The sequence below is a fragment of the Pteropus medius genome, unplaced genomic scaffold, assembly GCF_902729225.1.
Source record: "Pteropus medius unplaced genomic scaffold, Ma_sr-lr_union100, whole genome shotgun sequence".
Taxonomy (NCBI): domain Eukaryota; kingdom Metazoa; phylum Chordata; class Mammalia; order Chiroptera; family Pteropodidae; genus Pteropus; species Pteropus medius.
The window spans coordinates 9074674-9101847 of record NW_024355990.1 but is presented as its reverse complement, the minus strand read 5'-3'; the positions used below and the strand labels follow the sequence as shown (position 1 = coordinate 9101847).

General features: G+C 32.4%; 1 protein-coding gene across 4 annotated transcripts in view; it reads right to left on the bottom strand.

The window, feature by feature from the left end:
* Window positions 1–27174, bottom strand: part of ABCA5 (ATP binding cassette subfamily A member 5) — a 53913-nt gene that overhangs the window by 8972 nt on the left and 17767 nt on the right. For all 4 annotated transcript variants that reach the window (XM_039859219.1, XM_039859220.1, XM_039859222.1 and 1 more), the window contains 19 exons: window positions 26872–27040; window positions 25756–25814; window positions 21616–21726; window positions 20261–20436; window positions 19623–19742; window positions 18472–18610; window positions 17101–17191; window positions 16774–16913; window positions 15698–15817; window positions 14595–14796; window positions 13175–13344; window positions 10781–10908; window positions 10242–10379; window positions 7446–7559; window positions 4661–4831; window positions 3575–3688; window positions 3042–3176; window positions 1570–1644; window positions 973–1064 (listed from right to left, as the gene is read on the bottom strand). In XM_039859219.1, coding sequence (XP_039715153.1) covers window positions 973–1064; window positions 1570–1644; window positions 3042–3176; window positions 3575–3688; window positions 4661–4831; window positions 7446–7559; window positions 10242–10379; window positions 10781–10908; window positions 13175–13344; window positions 14595–14796; window positions 15698–15817; window positions 16774–16913; window positions 17101–17191; window positions 18472–18610; window positions 19623–19742; window positions 20261–20436; window positions 21616–21726; window positions 25756–25814; window positions 26872–27040 — 2464 coding nt within the window. The remainder of the gene's footprint in view (window positions 1–972; window positions 1065–1569; window positions 1645–3041; window positions 3177–3574; window positions 3689–4660; window positions 4832–7445; window positions 7560–10241; window positions 10380–10780; window positions 10909–13174; window positions 13345–14594; window positions 14797–15697; window positions 15818–16773; window positions 16914–17100; window positions 17192–18471; window positions 18611–19622; window positions 19743–20260; window positions 20437–21615; window positions 21727–25755; window positions 25815–26871; window positions 27041–27174) is intronic.

The window sequence follows — 27174 nt, the reverse complement described above, 5'->3', positions numbered from 1 at the left end:
CATAAGTTTTATTTAAATTTCACACAATTCTGAGTAACAAGAGGAAATCTCATACCATCCCACTCCGTCTCGTCCAGGACATGAATCATCACTTTGTACAGCACTCTTTAGGTCACTTAGTAGCCATCTAGGTTACCAGATCGACTATTTTAGTATCATAGTGCTTGTGTTCAAGTAATCCTTATTTTACTTAATAATAATGTCCTCAAAGCACAGAATAGTGATGCTGGTAATATGAATACGACAAAGAAAAGCAGTAAAGGGCTTCCTTTAAGTGAAAAGATATGTATGTATAGGGAAAAAAAAACATATACACAGAGTTCGGTATACCATCTGTGATTTCAGGCATCCATTGAGGGATTCTAGGAGGTAACCCCGGCAGTTAATAGAATAGTGCAACCACTTTAGAAAAGTTTGACAATTCTTTAAAAGGTTAAACAGAGTTACCATGTGGTCCATCAATTCTCCTAGGTATCCACCCAAGAGAAATGAAAATATGTGTCCACACAAATGTTCACAGCAGCATTATTATAATAGCCAAAAAGTGGAAACAACTCAAAATGTCCATCAACTGATGAATGGTATATTCATACAATGTAATATTACTCAGCAAAAAAAAAAAAAAAAAAAAGTAATGAAGTACTGCTATACGCTACAACATAGAAACACCTTTGAAACATGCTTGGTAAAAGAAGCCAGAAAAAAAAAGACCACATAAGTATAATTTCTCTTATGTAAATGTTCAAAATTGGCCAGTCTATTATTTGGAGACAGAAAGTAGATCAGTGGTTATTATAGGGCTGGGGGTAAGTGGGAGGGATGGAGAAGTAACTACTAATGGGTACAAGGTTTCTTTTGAGGGCAATGAAAATGATCTAAAATTAGATTATGGTAATAGCTGCACAACTCTTTTCCAGAGTAGAACTCTGGACCACTAAAAAATATTAAACATAAAAAAAAAAATTAACTGACCTGAAAAAGGGATCCTTTCTTATTGATCTGCCTCCGTATTTTTTCTCATAGTACTGTAAGAGGAAAATCCACAGTACGCACTGCAGGTAAGGCTAAAAGAAGAACATGTAATAGCTTGTGACTGAGTATTTTTTCTATACCAACAGAACGAAGAACCACATATGTCAATTTCCTTATCAATACCAGAAAAATTAATCACATCTTTCTGTATGTCACATCAGTTAAGAATACATTTTAAAAGAAACCAAGGTAGATGTTTAGTAAAATAACCCTTCATATACTTATCTACCTCTGTACAGTCCATTGGTTATCAGCTTCATAAAATATAATCAGAAAAAAAAGCTTTGTTTTTGAATCTAAGGAAGCCAGACTTATAAATATAATTAATAATATTAAAAAGCCAAGAATATTAAAATGGACATATTCAGTAAATGAAAGGTATTACCACCAAAATGCACATTAGCTAGCATTAACACACTTGACTTTTATGCACCTTTATTTTTAAGCAACAGGATACAAACTAAAAAGAGTTAAAATCATACAATCGAACCTCTTAAGGTAACATGTTAACACAGAAATATGTTTGTTATTTCTTACCGATATAACAGCCACCAAAAGCCTATCCCATGGGTCATAGGTATCCTTATTTTTTCTAATATTCTTCCAAGAAACCTAAAAGAAAATTTTTTGAAAATTTACGTTGCTGCAATATTATGAAATAATTATATTTGGTCTGTGACCCGGGTTCCTGGCACACAGCTTCTAACATCCTTAAAATTTCCTGAGTGACAGAGGTGATAAGAGCATCTTCTATTAATTAAAATGAGCCCTTTTAACAAAATGATTGGAACTTCAGCAGCATCCATCCACTGACCATCAGGGAGACGGAAGGGGTTTAGCAATTAAATCATCATGCCTAGTAATGGAACCTCCATGAAAACCGTAAAGACAAGGTTTGGAGAACTTCCGAGGTGATGAATGCATCCTCACGCTGGGAGGGTGGCACACTCCAATCTCCACAGGGACAGAAGCTCCTGCACTTGGGACCCTTCTGGACCTTGCCCTATTATCTCTTAACCTGGCTGTTCACTTGTATGGCTGTTATAACAAGCTGATAATAGGAAATAAAATATTTCCCTGAGTTCCATAAGCCATTGTAGCAACTAATTGAACCTGAGAAGGGGTCAGTGGAACCCTGGATTTGCAGCCAAGTCAGACAGAAGTATAAGTAGCCTGGGAACCCACTACTTGCCATTGGCATCTGAAGCGGGGGGCAGTCTTGTGAGATTGAACCCTTAAACTGTTAGGTCTGCGCTAATTGCAAATAGTCAGTATTACTCTACGTGGGGGAAAACTCACACACTTGGTATCAGAAGTATTGTGAGCTGCAATGTGTAGAAATATTTGGATTAAAATGAAAAAAATGCATTCTGTTCAGCAAACATGCATTCTGCATCGATAAGTAAGCTACTAATATTAATAGCCATGATTTTTATTTCAATTCTTCCCTATCCCAAAATATTTCTATCTGGGGAGATAATATAAATTAAACATATTAAACTGAAACAAACAAAGGTGGTTAGTGAGTAGAACTAATCAGCAATCATCTCATGTCAATAATTCATCACTTAATTTTTTTTAATTACATGGAAATTTTCTTTCAATTATCCAGGCTCAATAAAACGAACCTGTTTTATTTTTTCTCTGGAAAAAAAAAACAAAAAAAAACAACACTCTACACTGTATTTTTCTCTCATTTCTTTATTGTACAATACATTACTTAATTCTTGAAAAACTCCCTCAGATACTAACTAAAGTCATATTGTACTTATAATTCATGAACATGTATCATTTGGTGCATCAAAGAACATAGCTCTACTTTGAGACTTTAAAGTTTAAAAATCAAAAAAGATTCCACAGTAATTTTACACTGCTGTAATAATAATATTTAAATCAAGTAGTAGCAGCTAACACAATGGATTTTTCACTATTTTCAGTATAAGAACTAAAATCTCAAAGATTAGGCACTATTTGTGTTTTTTAAATATGAAAACATCTAGCAGACCTACCTTTATGAAACAAATCAGACAACCTAGAAGTGGATAGATCGGAATGGCTATGCAAAAGGTATAATGAAGAATAGCTGTAACTGTATATCCCATAAAGTAAGTTACTTCGGTGATTGCAATGCAAGCCAACGCTGTCTAAAGGGGGGAAAAATGAGAAAACAAGTGAAAAAGTGTTAGAAATTTTATACTCAGCATTAACTATGTTCTCAATCCTTAGTAAAACATGGAACCAGAGGTGATAATTAGCCAGGAAGCACCAGCACATTGGTACCAGTTGTTTTTAGCTGGCATCCGTGCCATGCAGTTGGTAAATGCTTCAATATCATCCCTTCATGGAATGGATGATGCAGAGACAAATACACAGATAATAAGATGCTGCCAGCTATCTACTTAAGTTCTGTGCTTAGAAAAGACACAGTAACATTTCTGAGTATAATCCTGAAAGAGTTCAGGACTCTTTTAAAAGTATAACCATGAACTTCAAATGAGTTACTATGAAAAGTTAGGATGAGATAATATAAAATGTGACTTACCACAGAATAGATAAATGACCAAAATTCTTTGGTATTTAAAATTTTTTTAAAAGTGAAAGAAGTAATATAAGTAAACAGAATAACTGATGGAACATAACCAATAAGACAAAATACCTGTAAAACAAAAAAGTGTAATTTTATATAAGAATATGAATAACTAACAATATGTAGATATAAAACGCCAGCCGTATTAAAATACTAAGAAATAATTATTCTTCTAATTTTATTGCTCAACAAATCACTCCCTAAAATGATATTGTGATAGGAGTTACCATGGACATTTCACCTAAATCAATAAAACTCATGCTTTTAACTAATTAACACAATCCTGAATAATTTGTGTAAACTGTACACTATTTGCAGTTTTCTCTACCAAGTAAAATGCTATCTCTTATTTTATTATAAAAACAAGTATAACTGGTTACAACTTTACCTTTATCAACTGTTAGCTCCCATTTTAATATATAGCATTTAATGCACTTTGTAAATTTTAAGGAAAATATTTATGAATTTATAAGGCAGAAATTAATATGTAAGGTCAGTATGATCTCTGGAAAAACAGAGTTTACTTTCAGCAATCCCAACCTCACCTAGCTCTGTTTTCCTTTTCCCTCAGATGACTCATTCATATGAAAGTGTCTGGTAACAGTTATTTACATGTGAACATGAATGCGAATCATACTGTTTCTTAATATTTTAACCTATATTTTAAATTATGGAATAAAAGAGCTGCTTCTTTGTGAAATTATTTTTAGGCATGGAGAGAGACAGAGAAGACATTTTAAGAAAGCACTGCTTAAGTATTCCTGATTACACACAAGCAGGCAGCCTACATGAAAGGTCACCTCAGCGACAAAGAATTATTTTATAATGGTAGTAAGTTATTGTTTTTAAAAATTGCTTAAAGTAATATAAATTGCATTGGTTATAGGTGTCATATACAATAATTAAATAGAATCTGGTTCTACTGTCTGTAAAAAATATTAATTATCCAAATTACTTAACCAGCCAATTGTCAAATTTATTAAGAATTCATTTTTTTAAATAGCATTTTATTTATAAATGGTACAACTGAGGTTAACTTACCACAGAAAGGAATTTTACAGCATAAAAATATAGTCCATAGTGAAATGCAAATAAACTTCCTAGCATCAAAATAAGAACGACAAAAAATAAGGGGATATCAACAACAGCTTGTCCGATCCAATATGCAGAGGGCAAAAGACCTGAAAGTTTAAGTTGAGTATAAGCTTTGATCTAAAAAAAAAGGGGGGAGAGGGGGAAATTAATTATAATTTTAAACATTTTGCAAACAAAAAACTCTAGCTAATTATTGTAGAACTCTTAATTTTACAACAACAAAACACTAAGTCTATATTCTAGGTCTATAGGTAATAAAAGCCCTCCTTTACAGCTAAATATAAATTCCAGTCAGCCTTTAATTTTGATCATTATTTCTGAAGTGTAACAATTTAAATAAAGTTTTTCAGAATCATATTACAGCAGTGCTGCTAAGAAATAAAACTAAAATAGAACAAAAGGTGTCACTGGGATTATAACTGTACAACAGTAATTCTATATCACAGTAGTCAAAACATGATTGCATGTGAAAATCTGTGGAAATAGAAAAATATGTTTTAAAGAGGAAAACGACTCTTACTTTTAAAAACTAACTTTTCACAAAAACACTTATAAACTGCCAGGTACCCTCTCGATTTACATAGGGCTTTCAGCTTAAGCATGAAACTTTGTATAGATAATGCATTTAAAAGCCTCTTATAGACTCTAGTGTAGTACATAAATGTAAGTTGTTCATGCTAACACAAGTAAACAGCATTTTCATGAATACTAAGAATAACTTGAATGATCATATTCTTCTAAATCTCTAATACTCTCATTACTTAATTTGAAATTTTAAAAATCTTTTACAAATCCAAATTCCTAACAATTTTATTCAGTTAATTTCCGTCATCTACAAAAACATCACTCCTAATAACTAAAAGTAGTATATAAAAGAACTAGCCATAGAGTAAGGTAAGGGAAACATGGAAAATAACGTTTAGTTAGGGAAAAGAGGAAGAATGATAAACAATGGATCATTTTTATGTTCAATAAATTATAAGAACAAAAATATAAATTCCAACGTAAGTATAAAAATGTAAACCAAGTCAAATACAATTATTTTCAATAATCCAACTGAATGCTTTTGTTATTTATAATTGCAGGTGTGAATGTATACCTACTCTGGAAAACAGTTTGTCAATTTTTTATAAAATTAAACACACCATCACCATACAACATAGCCTTTACTTTTGAGCATTTATCCCAGAAAAATAAAAACTTACATTCACACAAAAATTTGTATGCAAATGTTCATAGCGGCTTAATTCATAATAGTCCAAAAATGGAAACAATCCAGATCCACACCATGGAACACTACCCAGCAATAAAAGGAACGAACACTGATACGTGCAAATTGGATGGCTCTTTAGGGAATTATGCTGAGTGAAAAAAGCCAATTCCAAAAGAAAGTATGCTGTGATTTCATTTATACATTCTTGAAATAGCGAAATCATAGAAATGGAGAATAGATTAGTGGTTGCCAGAGGTCAGGGAGGGGGTGGATGGGCGTGTGGGCTCGGAAAAGGCAACAGAAGGGATCTTTGTGGTGACAGTACTGCTCTGTATCCTGATGCATCGATGTCAAGATCCTGGCTGTGCGATTGTACTATAATTTTGCAAGATGTTATATTGAGGTAAAGTGGATATGGGTACATAGGCTCCCACTGTATTATTTCTTACAACCTACAATCTACAATTCCCGCAAAATAAAAATTTGAATTAAAAAACATTTAGGTTGAAACAAAAATGAGAAAAATGCAACTGTCTAATAAGTTTTATCTTTGAGGAGTGGAGATTATGGATGGCTTTTTTTCTTTATACTTTTCTATATTTTCTAAATTAGTAAAATGTATAACAGAAAAATCGAATATATTTTAAAAATATCTCTTGAAACTTATGTATTACTTTTACATGAGGCTTAATCTCATTATTAATCACAATGTATAAAGTAATTTAGATAAACTTGCTTCCAATGAACTAAGAAAAGAGATGAAGAGAATGAAAAATTCTGACTCGAGGAGTCAGAGAGACAATCTCAGGCTAGGGAAATTGTGGAAGGCTTTGAACTGCCAAAAGATCACCATCTGCCTGGATGGAGGACATCAAAAAGAGAAAGGAGCAGAAAAGAAGGTGAAAAAATACTAAAAAATCCTCTGTTCAATAAAAAGAATGAACACTGATGTGTGCAAATTGGATGAATCTCCAGGGAATTATGCTGACTGAGAAAAGCCAATCCCAAAAGAAAATATGCTGTGATTTTTTTATCACATAGCAATTTTTCCTAGGCTCAGGTGATGACCATCGTTTATTTTACATCAATTAAGTGTCTTACACGATAAATACATTCTATTAAAGGTTAAAGGAGAGAGGCATTTTAGTGAACCAATTAAGAATAAAAGGATCATAGACAAGTGTCAGATTTTACTTAAACAAGAGGAGTCAACCTAGCTGGACACATTACATGAACACTCCCATCCTCCATTTCCTGACCTACACAGTGGGTAACATAAAACTTACCTCACCATGTTGTAAGGATTAAAAGATGTAACTTTTAAAGCACATGGCAAGGATTTGAGTGACAAATGATAGTTATTACCATTAAAAAATTATAATGAATGTATTTACACTCCATTTACTTACTTCTGAAATAATAATTATACATAAATCTCACACTCATGCAAAATAGGTTATTGTTTGAATGAAATTTCTTAGCGATCTACACCAGTAATTTTTTTAACTGTGTTATTACCTTATGATTCTCCGCATTTTCCATGGCGAAGTAAGGTGGCATTGCACTAACAATGATTCCAAGTAAAGCTGCTTGAAAATACAGCTCAATTTTAAAAACTATGTCTGTAATTTCCTGAAAGACAATCACAGAATAAGAAACAGAGCTGAGAAGCACTTTATATCATCTTAGTACCTTCTAAAAGACTATCAGAAACTCTGAAGAAACATGTTAGAACAATCATCTCAGTTGCAGTCTATAAGAAAAAACAGGTGCCAGAGTTAACAGGCAGTGAACTACAATATCAGCTTTGCTATCTCTTAAATAGCTATATGATCCTGAGCAAAGCACTCTACTTCCATTTTCTTATCTTTATCACAGAATGTGGCATATAAATTAAACTTCACCATTTAATTAAAAATTATAACTGCATGAAAAGCAGTTAACGCAATGACTAGTGGTCCCATGCAATGAGCACGACCATCTCAGAATGCCCTCTGATGCCTTCATTGGTTACCTGGACTCTAAGGCAGCTGGGATCTTTGAGCCCCACTTTTCTGCAATGGGATCAGATGTAGTTAGCTCAACTTCCTAGGGAATCCAGAGCTGCTTCACCCCAGCAGGGGGACTATAACTTCCACAGGCTCCCAAGGTCCCTAGCTGTCCGAAGGGTCCAAGTACAGAGAGTAACCCTTTCCAGATAACTTCATAAACAGCTGGCGCCCCAAATGCAAACTACCCAAAACCAAGTGTACTGTATTACCCGCCGCACTGCATGGGTGGATCAGAAGATACTCTCGTGGGACAGGGAAAGCACTCTGCACTAGAGGAGAACCTGCGCCATGTCCAGTGGACACCTGGCCTTGGCACATCCCTCCACAAGATGACGTGGGAACGGATTGCCTTCTGCATTTTTACAAATAAAGCTAATTCCTTAATTCATGCCATACAACACTGCAGAATTTTCCCCAAACTCTGATACATTATTACAGTGGCTAAAACCAACAAATATGTAAGCTAAGTAGTACAAGAAATGGAGATTAATGAGACTACATTTGGATTCAATCACATAGAATCTGATGGGAGAAAAAAATGGAACATTAATAAGATTAGATTTATAAATAATGAGCTTTAAAAAGTCTCATTTCGTTCCCTCTGGTTTTAAAAAAATAATATGGTTATATGTCAATATAATGTAAGTTGCAAGATCTATTGTAATAGTTATGGATAAATAACAAATGTAGCAACATTATAAAAACGTGTGGGAATTATAAATTTTGAACTGTGGTTACTTCGTGGAGCTAGAGAAGGAAACGAGATTGGGGAGGGGTACACTATGAATTTCGACTGTATCTTTAAAGTTTAAAAATATTTCTTAAAGTATAACAAAATATTAACATTTGAAACCTTTGAGTAGTAGATATATGGTTATTTTCTGTAGGCTTGAAACATTCTACAATTTAAAAAACCAGAAAGGATGATCAACAACTTTGATGATTTCAATACCACCTATGCACTGTTGACTCAAATATTTTATTTCCTATCCAGAAATCTCTCCAGATTCATACATCCAAATGCCTACTCCATTTGCACCAGGCACAAATGTCACAACTCAGCATGCTTAAAACTGAAATCAGTTATCTCCACTGCAGCAAAAGTCTCTCTTCCACTTATATTCTCAAAATTAGTGAATACTAATATGCACATTACCCAAAACTGTAAGAAATGATTCATTTCCTCTTTTCGCTTCACAAATGCAACCGTGATAAAGTATGCCACATATTTCTTTAACATCCTTTTCCCTCTGACACTATTATTACTGCCCCTGCATTAATTCAAACACTTGTCATCTCCTCTCATATAATCTATTTAGTAAAATATGTTACTAATATGATTTCTTTAAATTTCTTTCCACGATTCTCACAGAAATCCTTTCCCACCTTGGTGCCAGTTATCTTTTTAAAATGCAAATTTAATATTACTTTGTCCCCATGTCTAGCTATAGGTGTAACGAGAAGAGTACTAGATTAATCTTCTATGTGATTTCCATTGGAAGACGGCAAAAGATTACAGCAAAAAAAGTTTTAGGTATAGATTACATAGTCATAGAAACAGAAAGTAGATTAGTGGTGAGCTGGGGATGAAGGTGGGGAGGATCAACTAATAGGTACAAGGGTTTCTGGGAAAGTGATGGAATATAAACTGATCATGGTAATGGCTGGAGAACTCTACAAACACAATAAAAAGCACTGACTTGTACATTTTAAATGGGTGAATTAGATAGTGTATGACTAAACTCAAAAGAGCTGTTAAAAAGCAGTACAGCAATAGAAAATAAAAAATGCTATTATAGAAATATATTTGCCCATTTATTTTTCAGTAGACAAAAAAAACCCATAAGGATTGAGAGAAAAATGTTGATTATTTTTTCCGGAGACTTAAGTTAATTTTCATTATTTATAATTCCATAGTCCTACCAAGAGGAAAAATAATTGTCTGGGTGACTTCTCGGGGTTTTTTCAATACCCCAGAATCCAGATTTCAGATGAACAATATTCGTTTTTAAATTATCTTAATTTTTCTATGATTAATATGAAAAATACTTATGCTTTACAAAAGTATCAGTACTAAGACAGAACCTCCTTGACCCTGAAGCAAACTAATACTGCGGACTCCTAAACCCAAAAGTAAACCATCCTCAACTCAAGCTTTAAAATTAGATATCTTAAAGATGAATCTCTTCAGATTTCATTTGTTATTATCACTTGGCTTTTAATACTTACTTTACATACAAACATGTATTTTAAGCTTGCTTACTTGAAAGAATGGGGTATTCCAGACCTCGATGCTTCCAGTCACATTTGAATGGTAAAGATAATAGTTGCTAATGATATTCATCAATACAGGTAAAGAATAAACCATAGTACTGTTGAAAACAGCTGTAAAAACATAGTCCTACAATTTAAAAAAGAGACATTACATACCATATGTAAATATAAATGGATATATTGTTGCTATGTACCAAGCTTTTCTCACCAACTAAGCTAATTGTCACTAACTGTACTGAAAGCTGGTCAACAGATCGTAGAAATAATACTCAATGATAAAGACAAACTGGTTTGGAATCTACAGATATTTTGATATTTTAAACAAAAACATAAAATAAAAATAAATTCCTTGTAGCTTTATCGGTCATCCACCAGAGCATAAAATACATCATAAAATAAACTCTGCTACTATTTTCAAAAGTAAATTTTATTTTCCAACTAAAATTGATCATATGAAGCCAAATCATATGATCGATTTTAGAGGGAATATCTTAATCTTTTATATTTGTTTATATCCATTACTCTTACCTTTTCTGAATGCATCACATTTAAAGCTGCGCTATGGGGAGCAGCAGATACATAGTCGCTGTCATTAAACATCGTCACCATTATGTTCTGGTTTGTGAAAAAGCTAATAAGATCACTGATATCTGAGTCTGGTATTAGAAAATAAGCAAATAATAAAGAATCAGTTTAAATGAGAGACAGACACAGGCTTTTAATAACATAAGAAAGAGCTCCCTCTTTTTAAAGAAAGTATCTTATCTTCATTAGCTAAGATGTGATTAAGAACGTGGGCTCTGGAGCCAGGCAGCCTGGATTCAAACCCAAGTCAACACGTACACAGGCCTTAGAACAGAACCTGACACAGGAACTGCAACTGCAAAAGTTAGCTGCTGCCACTGCTACTATTACTCACACTGAAATTTTATTGATAGTACATGAAATCTGGTGGAATAGTGAGAATAAAAATTTATCTCGCAATTTTAAGTCACAAGATAACCTGTGGGCTCAGAAAGGCAGAAGCCAGGATATAAAGATAGGTAGCATCACTCCTTAAAGGATTTCAGTGTGCTTTGAATAGACAAGTTTTATAAACATGATTGCCTTAACTACCTTAAAATATTAAAACACATAATCAGGTCTCCAACTACATTCTCCAAATGCCTGGGCCAAGGGAAAAACTTTGAATCCTGTCTAAGGTTTAAATTCATACCAACATGCCTGATGAATGGAAACATTCCATTATCACAAAAGCCAGGATCTCAAAGGTGGGTCTGAAAAAAATCTAAACCAAGCAAAGGAAAACACTATCAGTAATTAAGCAGTATGGAAGGATGGATCAGACTCAGCACCAAGCCTCAGTGTCAGAGAGAATGGTGCTTTTAGTGACATTACATTTATTCCTAATCTAGTGCCTTAATTGATCTCTTATCCCCAGCTCAGTACCCTTGGGAAGAGAGCCATAACTGAAGGAACTGGATCACCCGTGATGCAAAAGGCTTTGCAAGGAGTATAAAATATCAACCAATCTATAAACACAGAAGCCAGTGATTCCTAAAGGAAACATAGCTTTATTTAGGATCAACAACAAGGCCTAGGAAAATATGGGATATGTATGTATGTAAGTAACTCTAGAAATACTAAAAAATAATAGAAGGGACAAAAACTTTGAAAATAACTCAAATTTCTGCAGATTAGTTGAGAATGAACTCAAAGCAGAAAGATTTGAAATACATGTACAATTCCCCAAATACACAAAAACTGTCACAATATCTGAATAACAGGCTCCATGCAGTACTATATTTTATCAACACAAAATGTATATTAAAACCCAAAACAAGAATGTTAATGAAAGAAACCGTGAAACATGACATTTTCTATTCAAACAATTTTCTATCACTAAATGCATTCTTCCTCCAAAAAAATAAAACTTACATAGTAAACTGAGAACTAGATTTTAAGAGTGATGATTTAAGAGTAATTTATAATCACCCCTAACTATGATTATTTTAGCACTGGGCAAAGGTCTTCAGTTAACAGTGAATCAAAAGGAAAGATACTAGAATATAGGTAAAGTGCTAGGAGATGTTAAACCCCAAAGAGTTTTGAGTTTAGACAGGGTTGTGTGAAATTCAACTTTCTAACGTACTTCAGCAAGAGAAGTAAATGAAACACCTTTTCTTTTGCTGTAAATTTGCCAGAGTTAGCTAACCTTGATTTTCTCTTCAAGAAACTTGGGACTACAACTATCTTTGCAGATGGGAGATGTTGTAGCAACTGATCATGTATAAATAAAATTTTGTATTAGGTTTTATTATTTTGAAAAGCAGAATCCTATGTCAGTTATTTTAACTTTGTTCTGACCCTTGCTCATGGCCATGTGTTTTTTAATTTTTTTTCATATTTAATAATTATGTAGTAAGAATAATGAATAGCAAATCCAAAAACATCCATTACAAATGTAATGCATTTGATTATAAGTATTTATATCTAAGATGACTTTTCTTAATTTTTCAGATAGTCCTTGAAGATTTAAACATATCTATTTATATACATAACTGCATAAATATTATAAGCTGTAACTTTCAAAAGAGGGTTTTTTCAACTTCTGTTTCTCTTGCTCATCATAAACTTTGAGATGAAACACACCGCTCTGAGAATAATGTTTTTACTACTAAAAAAGAAAATTTTATAAGTAGTATAAATTAGACTATTTTAAAAAGCTGTCATTTATACTGAAACCAAAATTTCATTTCTGTAACATATTACTCAGCATTAATGAGTTTTATGTAATTTAGATTTGTGCAGAAAGAACATGCCTTTACCTTACATTTCTAAAATCCTTATCTCTGACCTATATTTACCCCTCATCCCCGTACCCCGACCAACACACATTCACAGACCTTCACACACTCTCACCAGTAGAATTTTGAAGAAGCAGACTTGTTTTGTATTTATGAGGCTTATCTCCAGGTTTTAGGAAATACAAGTCTGGAACGAGTTTGATGGGAACCACAGCATTTTTAAAAGAGTGATGCACCAAAAACATAAAAATCTGGACTGCAAAAAAAATTAAAAGGAGAAGCAACCTGAAAGACAAAAAAAAAATATATATATATTTTTGCATATTTGACCACAGAATACTTTTTGTTATGGATTGAATGTCTGTGCCATCCTCCCCCCGCGGTTCAAACGTTGAAACCCCAACCCCCATGCGATAGTATTTGGAAATGAGGCCTATGGGAGGTAATCATGTTAGATGAGGTCACATTAGATTAGGAGAGGAACCTAATGATGGGATTAGTGCCCTAATAAGAGACACCAGAGAGTTTGCTCTCTCTTTTCCTGTGCATGCACAAATAGGTCATGTGAGCTACACGGCAAGATGGTGGCCCATCTGCAAGCCAGGAAGAGAACCCAGAACCCACCATGCTGGTATTCTACTGTGACTTCTGGCCTCCAGAACTGTGTGAAAATAAATTTCTGTTACTCAAGCCATCCAGTCTATGTTATTTTGTAATGACGGCCCAAGCTAAATAAGGTATTTCTACTGTTTTTCAGGAAGTATTTTATGAGAGAAGTGTTTAATTAAATAAACTGAAACATGCTAATTTAAATAAATATTTTCCTTTCAGTAATGCTGACACATGACTATATCAGATACTTGACTGACATTTGATACTGAATAAATTTGGACAAAAAAGTAAGTGAATTCAGCATACTTCAACATATAACAAACCTCTTATTCTTGAATATTAAGTTTTATTTCTATCGCCATTTTGGATCTAACAACACATTAATGGTATATGAAAGTACTTAATATTAGTTCCAAATAATTCATTGTCTAGCGCCCCAAGGAAACCTAACTGAGAGGCAAAGCTAAGTGGAAAAGATGTCATTTAGATCCCAGTTCTACCAGCTATAAAGCCTCCTTTATATTTCAGTTTATTCATCTACTATAGAGGGATAAAACGTATTCTTCCCACTGTTTACCAATACATATTAGTAATAGATATAAAACAACTGTGAAATATATGGATGCAAAATAAAATTTAAATACAATGACAGTATTCAAAAATTATACAATTAGAGAATATTATTTTTCACTCCCTTATTTTATAAATAAGACAAAAAAATGCTAGTTTAAAAAAGGGTAAAGCTCTAATGGTATTCAATGAAATTACTATAAGCATAATTTTTTTTATGACATGTGAGATTAGTTTTAATATTTCAAAACTACAAAGATTATTTACATGTCTACATTTTAAAAATTAAGATGATAAACCTGATTTTGTACCCTTAGGAAAGTCTCATCAGGCAGAAGAGCGGTCACACTTACACTGATCTCACTGATTTACTTTCGCGTTTCAGGGTGAGGAAGTGAAACTTTGCTGTTGTATACACCTGCTGTTTCCAAAGGCTCCTGGTGCTCATCAGAGAAGCCTTACTTTCGGAAAGAACGAGTAAGCTCTGCTCCATTTCATCAAAAGATTTGGAATCCATTTCTTCCTCTAGTGGCTGCTGAGTAAATACACTATAATCTATTTGTGAAAAAATAATAGAATTATGGTATAATAAAATTATGGTATATTTCTTAAAAAGATGAAAACTGTTCTGATGCAGGTAAATTTTTAAAAGGCACACATCTGGCAGTGACGTAAGGCAAATGGAACTCTCAAATACTTTGGCAACATTATTAAAACCAAACATACGCATAGCTTACTTACCACCCAGGAAATTCTCTATTAGGTATAAACCCAACAGAGATACGTATGTATGTTCACCAAAACATGTGTACAAGAATATTCTTAGCTAGCACCCTATCCAAAACAGCCACACTTCCTTTACAATCCACTCATCATTCAATAACTGGAATGGATATTTTTAAAATGTAAATCAAATGTTACTCCTTTGCTTTAAAACTCCTAATAGCTTCACATTGTACTAAAAAAAAAAAAATTATTTTCCAGTTATTCAGAGATGAAACATGACCTGGCCCTTTACACACCCCTCTAACCTCACTCTGTACTACCTTCTCCTTGGCTCACTAAGCTCCAACCATGGTGGCCTTTTTTCTATCATCACAGATATCCAACTCGTTCCTCAATTAATTAACACCTTTGCAGTAGCAGTTCGCTTTCTCTGGAAAGCTCTGCAATAAAATCTTCACCTCAGATTGTTCTTGCCATCCAGGTCTCAGTTTAAATATAATCTCAATAGAGTCCTTGAAGATATAATCTGAGTTATCTGCCTCCCAAGACCACCCAATTATTTCCTTCATAATTCCTATCGCTATGAGTAAATATCTCAATTACTTAGTTACCTTTTTATTTCAGCCATTTCTTCTCCAAAATATATATGTCACATGCTTATATAATTATTTGTCTTAATCACCATCTTTCAGGTTCATTGCCTAAAATATTTTGGTAGTTTTGTTTTTACCTGCTTGGTCAATTTCTGCTTCAACTTCTAGCTTTAAGAATACATCTTCCAAAGTTGTCATGGAAACACCATAAGAAATAACACCCAAATTTGAATGAATGTCTAGAGCAGAAAATAAACCTGAAAGAAAAATATGAAAGCATGTTTATAGTTAAGTATACTATTATGAATTATTCCAAAATATCCTTTAAAAATATGATATGACTAAATTTGTTCTGCTAGCACAGTGGTTCTCAAACTTTTTTGTTCCAGGACCCTTTTAACAGTCTTATAAATTGCTAAGGACCCCAAGGAATATTTCTTTATAGAAAAATATCTATTAGATATTTTTCTTATTATAAATTAAGAAATTTTACAGGCAGAATGATAGGTAGAGTACATTAAGCTGGCATAAGCACTTCAATCCAGGTGATGATTGATTCCTTTATATTTATCATAAATAATTAACAAAAATTTTCTAATTGAGATAAATGTCTGTACAACATACATACATCAGTAATATCCTTCTGGTTATTAAAAGATCCCTAAACAGATAAATGAGACTGAGTTTGAGTTCCTCATTATAAAGCAGAAAACTAATGCCACAATTAAAATAACTCAAGGGTTTACCATGTAATCATGTAATTCATTACAGAATCATGAAACTGGAGAACTGTTATAAACTATTATAGATATATGTATGTGTATGTATATATGTATATATACACATATACATATATATATATATACATATACATATATACACACAGACACACACACACACACAAAACAAATCTTATTCTCAGGAGGCCTACAAGGGAATGGAGCAATTTCTTCTTTCCTGACAACAAAGCAAACACAATTATTTACTTAACACATTAATTACAGTTTCTTGCATGCTGTTTATAAAAAAAAGAAATATGTTAGCTTGCAGCATTTCTGACTGTCTAAAGCAAAACAAAGCAAAAATAGAATATTAATTGGCCACCTGGGAGCATGTAAACAACACGCAGAAAAGTAAACAACGTAAATCAAGAAAACCTACTCCCAATGCAAGATCCTGATTCAACAGCCAAGAAACTGAAAATAAGTAATACCTGAAAATTTGTCCATGTCCTTGAAAGGCAAGCTATACACAAGCTGTTGGTCATTCTGTTGTAATAAAGTAGCTCCAGGTATATGTTGTTTAACCAGAGAAGACAGAGATTCTGTGGCACAGTATCTGTCTATGTACATGCTAAAGAAAACCAAAAATCATAATTTTTTATGATTATTCAGTAAACAACCAAAAGTAAATTCTGAATGCTTTAAGTTAAAGTGAGTGCCATGATTATGGTCAAAGCGCATGATGGCAAGCCATAAATATAACAACAGCAGATCATGAACATAAAAAAGAATAAAGCCAATAAAGAAAGAATTGATACCTCAGGCGGTAGCCAATCCCCCATTTACTTTTGAGAAACAATGAAGAACCAACACATTTCAACATTCCTTGTGATATGACAGCTTTCCTATCTGCAAACAGAGATTTACATTTCAATTTTTAAGTTAGTAACAGCATTAATAACTGGCATTTATATTTTATGGATTACCATATGAGACACCAATGTATTAGCTCACTGAATTATCACAACATCCTTAACAGGAAGGCACTAGATTATCATCACCTGTATTTCAGATGACAACAGCGAAGCAATGACAAAATATACAGGTTGCCCACTTGTCATATAGCTATAAAATGACATAGCCAGGAATTATACCCAGGCAGAATAACTCTAGAGTCTACTTTCCTAATATTGCTCCAAATACCTCAGACTTTTCCTAAAAGACTTACTAACACAAGCACTTTCACCATTTCCTTTATAACCAAAGATAAAAAGTAACAAAAAATAAAATGTTTGTTGTTTTTTTAAACAGATACTACTGAAAAAAATGACAGACATGCCCAATTTATTTAGATTATAATACAGAAAGTTACTCTAGAATTTCAAACTCTTAGATCTTGTCACAGTTATTAAAAATCATTTGTTGACTTAAACCTGAATTTTTTATACATGTGTCTATGTTTAGAATTGTGCAGAGAACAGTTAACACAGCAGGCCTGAGACTATTAATCTCAGAAAGGCCTGCTTACAAGGATGACCCTTGACAGGTGTCTAGAGACCTAGATTTTAAGAGTGTTCTCACCATTCCTAGAACAGATAAGGGTCACCATTCCTAGAACAGATAAGGGTGGCTCAATGTACTTAAAATGTACAAACAATTTAGATTATACTTACTTTGTTTTGTCTGAGAGTCTGAAATTTTGGTATATGTTAGGCAGAGGGTGCCTATATGACCAGTGCCAAATGAAAACCCTGGGCACTGCGTCTCTAATGAGCTTCCCTAGTAGACATTTCACATGTGTGTTAATAATTCATTGCTGGAGAAATGAAGCACATCCAGCGTGGTTCCACTGGGAGAGGATTCTTGGAAGCTTGTGTCTGGTTTCCTCCAAACTTTGTCTTATGTGCCTTTTCCCTTTGCTTACTTTGCTCTGTACTTGTCAGTTTCACAGTAAAAACTGATATCCATGAGTGTGACTATGCTGAGTCCTATGAGTTCTCCTAGCAATGATGGAACTTTGAGTAGTCTGAGGGCCTCCACAATACAAAAATACGTAATTTTAAAACATTTTAAAACCTTTTTTGTTAAAAACATCAGCTTCTTTATTCCTCAGGATTCAGCATCTCTTATGTCCAATCTCCCATTTGGCCTGATGACCTTATCCTTCAAAATTAAAGTACAAATCTCACCAGCAAGAATATCAGCTTCATCCATGAAATGAGTACTAAACACTGTCACCCGATTAGATTTTCTGTATTTTAGAAGATTCCAAACAATATGACGAGAACAGGGGTCCATTCCAGCTGTTGGTTCATCTAGTAATAATATCTGTGTAAAAAGGAGTAAGAAATGCAGAGAATCCTCAGGAAAACTAAAATATATAAAATTTATGTGAACTGAAAAGCTTCCTCATTTCAAGTTATTATTTGCAATCCAAAATCTATTAGATCTGAGTTTTTCACTCCTATGTGAGCACAGATTTTAAAAATGAACAGTTTGGCATGTGAATACTTTCCTTAGTTTAATTATAAAAGGCTAATGTCTATAATATACAAGCGTAATAACAACCATATAAATAAACTAAAAAACCAAAACATTAAGTATACTGCTTTTATCTGCACAATTAAATTTTGTAAATATAACAACTGCTTGTTAGAGAAGTATGTCCTATATTTCTTCAAGGGAATCAATTTGTTTTAAGATTATTTATTTCAAAAACAGCCAGAGTCATCCCCCAGCAGCAACGGGGAAAGTGTCAGGACAGTAGGGACCAGTGGGGGCTCCTAGCTGCAGGCATGTACCTATCAGTTTTCTAGCACTTTGCAAAACATTGTATCAGCTGGTTCTCTGTTTTACAGAACAAAGAACAGGGCAAAAGAGACACGTACAAAATTAAATCAGCAAGACAATGAAAAACTGAACTATTCTTTTTTGTTCTCTTGAAGTTTATTATGAACTATTCTATCTTAAAATATTAAGAACTATATAGAAAACTATAGAGAATAATAAAACAACACTGTTATAGCCACCACTATAACTTAATACAATATATTTTTGGACATATTTTCTTCAGATCATTTTTTTAAGAAATAAAACACTGCATATATAACCAAAGGCCGTCCTTTCCACTCTTCCTAGAGATGACTGCTCTCATAAAGATGTTACCTTTCTAACTTCAGTTTTGAAACCTTACTATTTACTATTTACTATTATAAAACACAACATATAGTGTTTTATGTATGTTTAGAGTTTACAAAATGTGTGTACATATATCTTTCTACAACCTGTTTTTTATTCAACATAATTTAAAATTATCTCATCGGTGACACTATTTGTTTACCTTTGGATTCCCAAGAACAGCAATTCCTAAAGACAGTTTTCTCTTTTGACCACCGCTTAACTTTTTAGCCTGATTATCTTTGATAGCTTGCATGTCTAAATCCAGTAAAACCTTCTGCACCTGTAAAAGCAAAGCGTGAACAATGTCATTTTTTAAACCACACCATTTACATAATCATCAATATTAGTTCTTAAATGTTCCAATTTTAATATCAACTTTAAAAATGTTCTTTTAGTAAAGAATTTAATTTTGACATATATTCAAACATTATTTTTAAATAAGAGATAAAAAGATTCCTGATAGAAAGATCTGTTTTACTTTTGTGTGACTTCCTCGGGAGTAGGGAAGGGATCAGTGTGAAGGCTCTGTGTGTTGAGGGGGAAGAGGAAATGTGAAAAGAAAGGAAGAAAAGAAACACCTATATTGACAGACTAGTATCTTTCAGATGAAACAAGGATATTTTTATATGTGTAAAAACTTTGACTCAAACTTCTAATTCTTTGTAATGATTATCTGTTTAATGACTCAGAACAGGTTTTATATTTAGATTTTCAAGCATATTTTTATTATAAAAGGTATTACAAAAGGCTATTAATTTACAGGAAATAAACATAAAGATTTCAATATGAATAACATACTTCTTGTATTATATTATTAGCTGGTATTCCTTTGATTGAAGCCAAAATGGATAAGTTTTCTTCTACTGTCAAAACATCAAAGTGAATATCTAACTGTGGACAAATTCCGATCATTTTTCTTGCTTCAAACATTTCGTCTATTTCTGAAACATTGTGTCCATATATAGATGCAAACCCTAAAACCAAAATATATATTTAAATTTATATTAAATATATTAAGTATTAAAAAGTTTACATGCTTTAATACATACTAATAATTCAGTTACTTGTATGTAATAAGACATATAAGGTAAGAATTAACATAAATTTGGAAGCTACAACCCACCCTCATTGCCATATTACTGGTTATTTGCTTCCACTTATATTCCAACTTCATTTCCTCTCATTTTCAGGACATATTACATAGTGGAAAGAGCAAGGAACCAGAAGCCTGACTCGTGCATTATTTACACTTATATTTCAGTAACAATTTTCCTTCATTTCCAGGCCTTATGCAATAGTGAAGAGAACAACGATAAAAATATTCTCAATTAGAGTGTGATCTTGAAAAAATCACTTAATCTGAATTCCAGCTTTTCTCTTACATAAACTGAATACTAATATATGCCACTTAAGAACTGTTAAATCAACGTGGCAAGGTATGAGAACCGCAACAAAAATCATACATTCTTATACAAATGTTAAGATACTGATAACTACCATCAAAGAGTAACACAATTATGGATAAACAAACAAACAAAAAAAATCAAACTAATTCTAAATGTTAAACTATATTTAAAAAGATGTAGATTCAAAACATAGAAATCCAGCCCTTTCTTAAAGTAAAATATTATACTGCCACTCTGTCTGGTTATTGTGGAAATATGAAATTGCCACACTGAATTCTCACCTACAGGGCAATCAATGTAACAATTATATGTTTGAGGTTTTAGGTACTGTTCTTAAAATTTTATTTTAGATGACAGTATTGACAAGTATCATTCTTTCTTTCTGAAAATAGAGAAAATAGAAATCTCTATTTTCTTACCTGAAATGTCTACAGGTCTCATTTAATATTCAATTAATTATCGATTTATCCTTTCTTGAAAATAAAAAATAAACACACATGCAAAATATCTGATAAAATAGGTACAAAATTAGTTCCTTTTTACTTAATTAACATGATTGAGTTATTTATTTTCTATTGAAAAACAAATGTGTGTAATCGAAAAAAGAAAAAACACCTTTATAGACACAGAAGTTGGTCCTAAGTCATTGACAAAAATCAATCAGTACATATTTCAAGGGTATGTTGTGATGCTTTAGTTAATAACAATAAAACAGGTAGGAGATTTTTTAAGTCAGAAAATTCTCACCATCAGAAGGTGGGCATAGTCCACAAAGAATATTCATCAGTGTACTCTTTCCTGTTCCACTGTGGCCAAGTAGTGCAGTAATCTGACCCTCAAAAATGTCAAATGACAGATCTAGTTCAGGGAAGGAGAAGATTCAAATATAATTTTTATTTTTGTTGTGCTATACAAGATAATTCATAATACTTGAGCAATCTTCAAATAAATCAATAAATTTAAAGTCAGATTTAAAATTACTAGCATACTTAAGAACATAATATTTAATATTATGACATAATAGTAATTCTTCGTTATAGTCAGTGGAATGAACAATAAGAATAGTAATAAATATAAACGGTTTTTTTTGTTACAGATTTAGAGAGTGCACAAAATTTGTTAACAGATTTAGAGAGTGCACAAAATTCCCAAAATATTCCACTTTTAGGAATTTCCAAGGGAATTAAAACAGAGAAACAGACAAAAGTTTGTTCCCAAGGGTATTTATAGACATGGTAAATGTAGTGGCAAAAAACTAGAAGTTAATCAACAGCACGGGAATGGCTAAGTAAATGCTTAAAAGGTTCAATTTAAATAAAAGAAAAATGGAATAAAGAAATATCATTGGTTGATGTGTCAGTGATTAAAGGAAGACAAGAGACAGGGATATGAAAACCCAGCTTCAAATAACCATAGCCCTTGATTTGATGAAGGTGATCTAGGATTTAGTACCTTACAGCTGCAGGCCAGAAGTAAAAATAAATCCTCTCTGGAAAATTACATTATCCAGGGCATCAAATAATCTCTACAATTATTCATATACAATATGTAGCGCACAGCCAAAAATAATCAGGCAGGAGAAAGATAAGACCAAATAGCAATAGAAAAGACAGGCTATAGAAACAAACTTAGAGGAGATGTAGATGTTGTTGGCACCATATAACAAGATTTAAAAATCATTATGCTATCATGTTCACAAGAGAATGTTGGCAAAGAACTAAAAACTATATAAAAGAACTAAGGGGAAAAACAAAAACTTAAAAGATAAGTGAAAAAGATTTCAAGAGACAGTTTATCAGTAGATGAGACATGACTATAGAAAAATTAGTGAAGAACAAGTGAAGTCACATGAAAATACCTAGACTAGTGCACAGAGAGACAAATGTATAAAAATTCAGGAAAAAGAATAAAAGACAAATGGGATAAAATGAAAAGTAATAGCATATAATAAACCTAGAGAGAGAAAAGAAAAAAGAAGCAATATTGAAAAAAATGGCTGAGAATTTTCTAAAGCAGAAGATAGACATCAAGATACAGATTCAAGAAGCACTATACAACCAAAGCAGAATGTAAATGCAAACAAACAAACCAGCAAGCCATATTTCAGTAAAACTGCTGAAAATCAAAAACAGAAAGATCTTAGATCAACAGCATTAGTTATTGATATTGGGTAAATACAAATTATAACCATGTTAACATTTAATTATACATTACCAGAATAGCTAAAGTTAAAAGAACTGAAAATATCAAAGGTTGGTGAGGATGTGGAGCAACTGGAACTGTCGTACATTACTGGTCACAGTGAAAAAGGGCAGCAACTTTAGAAAACTGTTCAAAGTAGTTACTTAGACATAATACTGAGTGAAAAATGTCAGACATTAAAGAGAACATTCTATATGACTCCACTGATAGAAAATTCAAGAATAGGAAAAACTAATTCACAGTGATTGAGCTCAGAATAGTGACTATATCTGGGGGAGGATGGTATTGATTGCAAAGGGACATAAGAAAACTTTCAGAATGCTAGAAATGTTTTCTCTCTTTACCTGTATAGTGGTTATAGGGCTGCATACATTTGTAAAAGATTTGAGCTGTACCTTTAAGACCTGTGTATTCTAAAACTGTAAGTTATAATGCAAGAAAATTAAAAAGTTAAAAATATTCAACCAAATAGGCAAGAGGTAAAGAAAAAAACATAGGACAGGTGAGACAAACAGTAATGAAGTAATAAAATAGAGGATTAAAATTCAAATATAGAAATAATCTCATTAAATGCAAATAGAGTAAATATTCCAATTAGAAGAAAAAGATTTTCAGACCAGATTTTGAAACTACAATAACTATACAGATGTACTAGAGACACCTTCGAAAACAGACTGAAAGAAAAAGGGTAGGAAAACTTGTATCATGTACTCACTAGCCTAAAGGAAGCTATAACTCTATATGTATCTAATTGCATGGTCTGAAAAATATGTAAAGGAAAACGACAGAAGTACAAAGAAAACAGACAAATTCACAATCATAATATCAAAATAGACAAATTCATAATTGAAGATTCTCATTTTTATCTCTCAATAAATGACAAACACTCCCACAAAAAATAAATCAATAAACAGACGATTTCAAAAACAAAACCAACTTGATCTGATATGAAATACAATATACAACTGCAGAATATGTTTCATATAGTACACACTGAACATGCACAAAAATTAACCACATGCTGGGCCATCAAATCTCAATAAATTCCAAAAGGCTAAAATGAATCATAAAACTATGTTCTCTGACTACAGAGGAATTAAGTTAGAAATCTAAAACAAAAAGAGAAATCACCATATAGTTAAAAATCAAAACATAAATAATTCACACAAAGAAAAAAAATCAGTTAAAATTAGAAATATTTAAAACTGAATAACAAAAACCTGTCACGACTTGTATGCTGCAGCCAAAGCCATGCTTAGATGAAAATTTATATATTTAAAATGCATCATTATAAAATGATCTATGTATCTATCTCAAGAATTTAGGAGGAAAATATTTAAATGTAGAAGTAGAAACAAGAAAATAATAGAAAAAATTCAAAAAATAGAAAACAAATACATAATAGGGAGAGTCAGCAAAGCTAAAAGTTGGTTCTTTAAAGTTTTTTTTAACTGATAAACTCCTGCTAAAAAAAGAAAAAAGTACAAATAACAAATGTCAGAAATAAAAATGGGGAGATCACTATGGATCCTACAGACCTTAATATGAAAATACTTTAAAAAAGTTTTTGGCAAAAAAAAAATTGAAAATAATAAAATGAAAGCTATTTAGAAAAGTCAGTATGTTAGGCAAATGGTTCTCGAGAAGGGGAGGGGGGTTAATATTCCTCCTCCATGCCCCACCCACCTATGGGGACATTTGACAAGGCCTGAAGTCAGTGTTGGCTGTCACAACTGGGGAAGAGGGAGGCTGCTATGAGTATAATAGGTAGAGACCAGGGATGCTGCTTGTGATGGTTAATTTTACATGCCAGTATAGCTAGAGCTATGACACCCAGTTGTTTGGTCAAACACTACAGTAAATGTTGCTGTGAAATATTTTGTAGATGTGATTAACATCTACAATCAGCTGACTTTAAGTAAAGGAGATTACTTACAATAATACCTGTGAACCTCATCCAATCAGTTGAAGGTCGGAAGAGCCAAAACTGAGGTTTTCCAAAAAAGGAATTTTGCCTCAATATTGTCACACAGATTTCCTCTGAAATCTGCCCGAGTTTTCAGCCTGCCTGACGGCCCTATGAATTTTGGACTCAAGACTGCACTTTCAACTCTTAGCTGAGTTTCCAGGCTGCCAGCCTGCCCTACAGATTTCAGGCCTGCCAGGCACCACAATCATGTGAACTAATTTCTTAAAAATAATCCCTCTTCCCTTCTGCCCATTCCCCTCCTGCTCACTCACTCTATGTATGTGTGTATACATGTAATTATACAGTCTATTGGTTCCGAAGAACCCTGACTGACACACTGCTATATATTCTACAGTTCTCAGGACAGCCCCCCACAAAAAAGAATGATCACTCACAAAATGTCAGTAGTGCTGAGGTTGAGAAATTGTGTTAGGCCAAAAGAAAAAAAGTAACTAATATATATACACATGCATAATAATAAAATGAAAAAGGATGCAGACTTGTTCAAATAGTTGAATATTTTTCACTTTAATAGATATTACTTTTTACTTTCACTGGTTTTATCATGGATACTTATCACATAAATAAATGAAAGTATCCCTAGAGAAAAAAAGAAAAAATTGTGGTGAAGAAGTTTAAATTCCCGAAGAAGTATGCAAATTGTTTTTCCATTTGTACTTTAATACTATGTAACGAATACGAGGAGAGCTACTTACTTCTCAAAGCCTCCACATTTTCACCTTTCTTTCTGTATGTCTTCTGAATACCACTGATTCTGAAAAACACCATTTTCTACTTTAAGAATTAAAGCAATTTATAAATGTGTGTGTTTCCATGTATAATATTATCAAATGTGTCATATTTTATAGAAATAATAAGTACCTTCCTTAAAGACAACCACAGAGCTGACAATAATTATAAAAGTATTTTTTTAAGTACAAGAGAAAAATATAGTACTCTTCTCCATTTTAAATGTCATTCATTCATTTTTTATGAGCAGCCTACTTCTAATAACAAAGTGAGGCATGTGACTCAAGCAATGTATAGATTACTTTTCATCTTTGATATTTTTCTGTTTGCAATTAATAAAATACTTGTTATATTAGTTAAGGGAGATTAAAAACAAAATACTATTTCACGTTAGCACACATTTCAAACTATCCATAAATGCGAAGTGATTTTCTCATTCTGCTTTAAATGTTTTACATAATTTTTTAAACCGTAATGGTTTTAATAATCAGTTTGAATTTTACCGTTGAGAAGGCAGACCACTGGCCTCCCTAGTTTTTATACATTTTTCTTAAATTTATAAAACAAATTATACTTCACATTTTCTTTCACTTTTCTCTTTCTCATTACCTTTAAATTTGATTCTGACTGATTTAACAAGGCATAGTGATTAATTTCTTAGAAAATTAAACTGATATTCTAATTATGTGTCACAATACCTAAAGCTCTATAAAATTAACGGACAGTTTAATGTGTTGTATAACTTACACAATGAATCCTGAATAAAATTATAAAGTTAACATTTGCTGTTTTAATCTACACAATGGAGAAAGTTTAAAACAGCTCGCCTGTGTAAACATTAGATTTTATCAAAAATGATTCAATGAAACATAAAATTTCAAACCTAGCAGCAACCTTATTCTAAATGGTTGCAAAGAAAGTAAAAGAGAAGTAGCCCTCAATACTGTGTTTAAAAAGTCAGGAAATGTGTATCAAATCTCCAAAGATATCATACTCACATACATCATTTAAAAGACAGGATTTAAATGTGGCATATTCCATCAGCAGTTCTTATATCTAAATTGTCAAAGATTAAATCATACCTTATGGCTTCTTTTCCTACAAATTCTGAAGAAACAGGCTCAACAATTTCACTAAAACTTATATTCCCATTAACATTGCCCTCTGATAACTCCTTATAATTTCTTTTGTTCTTGGACCAATATGATGGCTTCAGAAAATATAAAGATGATCTCCGTAAGCCAAATTCCCCTGAAAAATTAAAAAAAAAAAACTAGTTATCATAAAAAATTATTTCTGAAAGAGTTTTTAAATAATAAAGGCAGTATGAGAAACATATCTAAAGTTTAGACATAAAATTCTAAATGCATATTGTATAAAAAAAT